The 7270-nt window shown below is 28.5% G+C and overlaps 1 protein-coding gene across 1 annotated transcript in view; it reads left to right on the plus strand.

Annotated features, from left to right (window-relative positions):
* LOC113383633 overlaps positions 1–5179 on the plus strand; it is a 16752-nt gene extending 11573 nt beyond the window's left edge. The window contains exons 2-4 of the mRNA XM_026621884.1: positions 378–563; positions 2612–3406; positions 4859–5179. Coding sequence (XP_026477669.1) covers positions 378–563; positions 2612–3406; positions 4859–5179 — 1302 coding nt within the window. The remainder of the gene's footprint in view (positions 1–377; positions 564–2611; positions 3407–4858) is intronic.
* Positions 5180–7270: the final 2091 nt, after the last annotated feature.

Genomic DNA, 7270 nt, shown 5'->3' on the forward strand with positions numbered 1-7270 from the left:
TTATTATAAATAAAATCGAGTCTTATAATAAATAATAAGAATCAATTAGTAACTCCGGAAAGCCGAGCGCGATTTAACCAAAAAGCTGAAGACAAAAATGGCAAGCAACTTTCGATAAATGAGAGTTCTTACTCCATGTGAATCAAACCACGACACCACTACTTCATCATCTTCATCATGATTATACCATATCTTTATTATGATTTTTAGTTTATATTTGTGCCCTTATACCAATGTGTCTGTTTCCAATATTATGTTTATAAGTATATTTGATTCAGTTCCAACTGCTAAAACTAAATCCAAGTATCTGTATTCAACTTATGACTTGTTTGTTCTATAAATACATCCAAATATGAATAAAAAAAAATCCATTTCAGTCAACTCGTCCGCCTTTGCGTTGCGAAATGACTGCCCTGGTTTTGCACTACGCCCATTTAGTTGTGGCAGCATGGATATTTGTCTACTGCCACGCAATTTCAGACCATGTCACTGGGAACGATTCTGCCTTCAATATGAGATACAACTGTTTGATGGCTTACGGAGCTCCTGCAGTATTCGTTCTGGTAAGAATTAGAAGATAACTAGTTGTAAGTGGCATTTTAGTCAAGTTTTATGAACTTTCCATTACTCGGGACTTAAACAAATTTATCAACTGTTTATTTCGAAACTAAGGTTGCGCGTGCACTAAAAACTAGTCAATTCCACGAACTTCTCTTACCTATAATGCCTGTAAGTAATCGCATTATGTTTAATTACTTATGACCGTAAGAATGTATTTATTATATAAGTGTGGTCGTCAACAGTAATAGCATCAATCAAACGTTTGTCGTAGTCCTATAATGTTTTAGTACGTCAGGTAGTTAGTTCAACATAAAAACCATCGTCTCACAAAGTTTCATCAAAATCATCAAAAAAAAATTCAACGATTTGTTACGAAAAATTACGATTCCCAACTGATATTTTGAAGATGGTTTTTAAGTTTTCAAAATTAAAGATTATTGGGAAAACGTTGATTTTTTTTTATTCTAAAGAAAAGGCTCGGCCGATCGTTTTGCAGAACTAAGGACCGCTAGTCTTCATCGAGTTTTATCAAATAGTTAGAGAAAACGGCAACAAAACTTCAAAATTTCATACACACACTCAGAGGGCCGGTCCTACCTTGAATGCGATGCATGCGAAAAATGCGGGCGCACGCCTTAGGGGGCGCCAAAATGAAATTCGGATATGAAATTTATAATATAGTTTTTTCCAATATCATTCAAGAAATAAATAATTTCTACTAATCTTTGGACATTGTTGAAATACGTCAAAAAATTCAACAATCGGACACACGATGGGAAAGTAAAGATGAAAACATACAATTCGGCCCTTACGATATCAATTCGAAGTTTGCAATGAAGTTTTAGATATTTTAAATAATAAAAATTTAAATTAAAATAATCCAACTTAAAATAAAAATTCTTTAAAATTTTGGAGTGAAAATAATAATTTAAAAATAGTTTGGTAGTGCGACAGCGAAAGAAGGCACAACAATTTGAATTTGAGCAACCAGCGAATCGTCTCGAACTTCTGAATAAATTTAAAAACAATTAAATAGTTTCTTATGCGATTTTATAGATAATAACATGTTAGATGATAACATTTTTTATGTTTTAAATCCAGAATTATTAAAAAGTATTTTGAAAAATTAACGTAATTGTTAGAAGTGTTAAAATAATAAAGGAGGGGGCGCTAGAAAAAAGAATGGCATGCGGGCGCTGAAGACCATGATCCGGCCCTGCACACACACACGTTCATACTTTTTCTGAACTTAAATTCGTCGATTTTGTTTCGAGAAAACTTAAAATTTTCGAGAATACAATCGGTGCATTGAAATATAATGAGGACCAAGCTTCGTGCCCATAACTTTTTGCGCTTGTATTGATAAATGACATCCGATATTTTAAAAATTAAACCATCTTTTAGGAAAAAAATAAAAAATGATAATAATTATATTACGTATGATGTATGTGTGCGAAAAAAACTTTGCGAACTAAACATAGCCAAATTTTGATAAAGTTGCACACAAAAAATTATTGTATTAGGTGCGAAAAAAACCTACAATTTTTGACAAAGCAAACCCTATATAACACTATTTAATATAATGGGTATTTATTAACCAGTCGTAAGAGTGCTTTAAAATTGAATATTTACTTTTTCACTTGCATATATCGCAATAACATAATTTTGTTAAAATATAACAAAGTAACTTCAGAATTCAGAGAGAGGAAAAAAAACTGTTTTCCGAGATTTCCTTGCAAATCCTTGTTCAAACGCCAAAATTGAGTAGAAGAAAGGTTTGGAATGAAATTACAAATATATTTCCTATTCTATAATTTGCCAAGTTTATTTTTGAATTCAATAAAAATTTTAACTAGATTAATAATAAATAAGTACTCTTATATTATACAAAGATATCCTCAATAATATTAAACAAATGCAATTGTGATGTGTTTCTTCGAGTAATGAGTTTATTATATCTAACATCAAGTAAACATTTCTATAATAAAGATAAATACATTATAAATACGTTCATACAAATAAATTTTTATATGTAAATAATTTTTTATAGTTCGCATATGCTGTGACACCAGACAGTTACGAATCAAAGAACTACTGTTGGATGTCCGCTCAGAAAGGAATGTTTTTGAACTACATGCTTCCTGTAACTTCGTTGATTATAGTAAACACTGTTTTTGCAACATTTGCTTTAAAATCTGTGAACCAAAAAATTCAAAATGCCTTAACTGTCAGTATAGAAAGCATTCTGGATCCTGCCAATGTACCAAAGATTATAACTTCAGAACTGAATTTGGATGAGGAGTTATTATTCGAAGCCTCTGAATGGAGAAGTGATTTCAAAAATAAAAATTTAATGAAAAGTAATTTAAATAAACCACTGGATATCCTAGATAGCGATCAATATCAAAAAACCTTAGACAGTTTAGAGAAAACCAAAACTACAGATCAGAAAAACCTGAACATATACGTAGACATAGAAAATGCTAAATATTCTGCCGATAACCCAAACATTTTTTATGAAATTGGTACAAGTAAAGATTATGAATACCAAACAGTTGTAGAACATCCTAAAGATACGGAAAAGGTTCCGTACTATGACTGCTGTGACCACCACCACCGTTCAAATAATGATAGACTTGGTGATTTAGCAAGTGTTTCCTTAGGCGATTTTTCGCTGCAAAGTAGCGATTTTCCAGAACTTAGTGACTTTAGAAAATGTCTAAGATTTGCAATATTTTTGCAACCTGCTTATGATGTTTGCTGGTTTCTGGGTGTGGTAGCTGTAGAGAATGCTACCAGCTCCAATGTTATGCCTGTGGTCTTCATTGTATGCTTCAATATTTTGGTAAGTTAAATATGTTTACTATTCTTCAATCTGAAGATTATACCAAAGTCTTTCAGATTTTACTAAATTATAGCATTATAGCGTCCCAAATATTCAAAGCAAGTGTGACCAAAAATGTATATCATAATGTGTGAAATTATAGACAAACGGCATTATCATTGTGTTACTAACTCAAACAAATATACTAAATAACTCTAATTTTAATCTTCACATAATAATTTTCCACACATATACTAAATCTCATGTAACTCTATATAAATCCCACACACCTGGGCTTTGTATCAAACAGTAGTGATATAAGATTTTCACTTGAGGTTGTAGATTTAAAATATAATAAAATAGATTTCCGGGGGCATTGCTGCAAATAAAACTCATCAATATCACATCAGAAATGTAATAAAAATTGAGAATTCTATGCCAGCAGCTCAGAAAGCACATATTGATAAAATTCTATTAAAAAACAAGTTTTGTAAATTATATAATTTTTGATGAATTACAATTATACATTTATATATAAATTTATAGTATGTTATACAAGATATTTACTGCAAAAGCAACCATCTCTTTTTCAGAAAATTCTTTCAAGGGGGTATTCTAGTGCAAAAATTCAAAAACCCAAAGTTTTTTTTATATTTTCAAAGCTCGACTATTCAAGAATATGTGTACGAAAGAATTTTTTTTAAACTTAAATTATTTTGGTAGATACATGACCATAATAATTCTTTTCTGTTTCCTTTCTTTTGCAAAACTTTAAATGTGCTTTGCTCAAAACTGCCATTTTCAATGGAATGTCAACGATTTCTCGAATTTTACTGGGTCAATTCATTTGAAATTTTCACAAGGTCTTCTTTATAGACTTCTCCCTGGCATAACTAGCCTCATCTCCAAATTTCAATTATTACTATATTAAAACAATTCTAGCAATTCAAAAAATGGTGAGAAAATGGTATTTTTTTCAAACAATAGCCATTTTGTCTTAATTTAAATTTAGGACTTGAATTTTTTTTAACTGAATCCTAGTATATGCCATTGCGACATCATTATAGATTAATAATCCTGTTTTTTTTTCATTTTAAATTACTAGGAGGGCTGCTATCGTGGACACGATCACATGCCAATTGCTTGTAACACTCCACTTCAAATGCTAATTTTTAAAATTAACATTTATTTACATTTTTTCTGTACTCTTGTAACATTGATAAATAAATTATAAAAAAATAATAATAAACATTTTTTTTTGCCTCTACACTAGAATGTCTCATTTTTTCGTATAATATAAAGACAGCCTTAGAATATAAATGAGGAAAATAAAATATTTTGGTATCTTTAAAATGTCTTCTGATAACAGCATATTTACAATCGTTAAAAATCCTTAAAGTCTTATGTATTTGTTCTTCCTACTTGAAATGCCTGATTAATTAACAAAACTAATAGTTAATTATTATTTTACAGAGCTGGGTAATATTCGCGCGTTCTGCATCGCTATGCCCCTTAATCAACCGCAATTCATCTACTGAATCAGGCAACTCGGAAACATCTTCTACTCATAATTACCACAATTGTTATGATACAATAAATTCCAGAGGTGGTTCATCCTCCAAGCAGAGAAGCTGTTCCATGTCAGATGATATCCCATTATTACTCAATGCTTCTAGTCCGTACAGTTCAGCATACCGAGCAGGAAATGCAGACAATGAATTGGCAACCACAGAATTGGCTTCTTGTTCTAGATCCATGACTGGTGCAGACGTCATATGCACCATAACAAATTAGAAAGTAATGTGATATTAACTTTGGTTTAGTGAGAATCTGCTAATGTGTTGTGATGATTTGATAAATATATCATCAATGTGTTGTTGGTGGAATGAAAATGAGCAATTAGCGTGTGATAAAAATGTGATCAGATCCAGGTGAACTTCTAAAGCTTGATGGATTATATACTACTTTTATTATATTCATTTAAATTTCAATATAATTAGTAGATTTATTCATTGTTAATTAAAATTTAAAGAATTTTCAACACATTATTATTTGTTAAATTGTTAAAATATATTAATATAATGAAATTAGTCAACAATTGTGAATCCAACAATAAGATAATTCTCTAGCTCGCATGAAATCATCAAATCCTGTTACGGCAAAATGTAATATCCAAAGTCATAATTTAATCATTCCAATTTTTCTACTTGTCCATATTTCATTTGTTTATATTCAAATTATTAAGCAAAGAAAAATATATTAGTTAGTATTCTTTTCATTATTCTTTGTCATACTAAAGTCAACTGAATTCAATTTTATTATTATTATGAATATCACGTTTAATTAATCAAAGATTGAAATTAAAACTATAGAGCCACATATAAAAACACAAACTATTGAAACTAAATAAAATTAAATAAGCGTAAAAATATTTTTGATTATTATAATATTCCTCCAGGTGATTCTAATCATACTCCTATACTGTTTGGATTATAAATATGTTTCTAATATATTTTAAATAAATGAATCAGACGTCACAAATTATAAAACATGTAGAGTTACAAATTATAAAACATGTAGAGTTTCATGGTCTCAGCATATTAATAACTATTTCACAAAGACACAATTCAATGAATTGTTGAATGCTCAATAATGTTTGGAAAAATAATTCTAAAAGTGTATTATAACCAGCATTTCAACCTTGTCGATAACCACAATAAATCAATGGATTATTAGAAAGTCTTATTTTCTGAAAAATAAAAACTTTTCTATATCATGTAATTAACAATAGTGCAAAACATGCACTGCATATATATATATATATATATATATATATATATATATATATATATATATATATATATATATATTCACATAATGATGTATGGTTGTGAAGAATGTGTGTACAAATGCATATAACTTTTAAGATGATCCGATATTACTTTGTTCGGATAGCAAATAGCATAATATTGAATATTTATGAACACTCAGTAATCTCTAGTAATTCACAATGTGATATCACTTAACTTAATAGAAGTTCTCTATAAGTTCTATAATAATCCAAAAGATAATTCGAAGGTCGAAAGAAGATTTGTGTAAACTTCTTTCATATAGAAATTTAGCACATGAATAATAATTTATAATATTTTCATTAACAATTATCAAATGAAAATATGAATTTGAAACTTTCAAAGTTTATAAATATATACATGTACATAGCACAAAATAGTAGATATAAATAATTTAATTCTATTTACATATTTTATCAGTGTTATAATTTCTTGTTGAAAAATTATTAAATAAAATTACACAAAAATATTATGTAAATGTAACTTAAAATAGATATACTCACACTTCAAAATATCCAGATTTACTTTTTTTAACACATTGGTTCATTTTCAGAATCCATAATATTCATTGGTGATAACCATTTAACTCAACTTTTATTATAATTTCCTCGATATGTGTATAACATTTCTACCTGAAAAGACACATTCTTTATTCAAGTATCACTAAAACATAATGTGATAATTCAAAATAACGTAACGTAATTAAACATTTTAGAGTTTTAAAACGTCACATAACTAAGTAATTGAATAAACAATTTATATTCATTCATTTTCTTCATATGAGAATAAAAAAGAAAGTACTAAGCACAATAATAAATATAAAATATCTACGATGTAAATAAAATGAAATAAGGAAATAGTAAAATCTGTGCTTTTTGATGATAACTATTTAACACAACCATTTAAATGCAATAATAGAAATAATGCATCTACAACAACAACAACAAATAATTCTTCAATATAGAAGAAGTAGTAGTAAACAGTAGGCCCATGAAAATATCAATTACAGAGGAAACGTGTAATTCTTGAAATATAT

Source organism: Ctenocephalides felis, unplaced genomic scaffold (genome assembly GCF_003426905.1).
Source record: "Ctenocephalides felis isolate EL2017-DRISC unplaced genomic scaffold, ASM342690v1 CF-g0.4_SCAFFOLD_03570, whole genome shotgun sequence".
Lineage (NCBI taxonomy): Eukaryota > Metazoa > Arthropoda > Insecta > Siphonaptera > Pulicidae > Ctenocephalides > Ctenocephalides felis.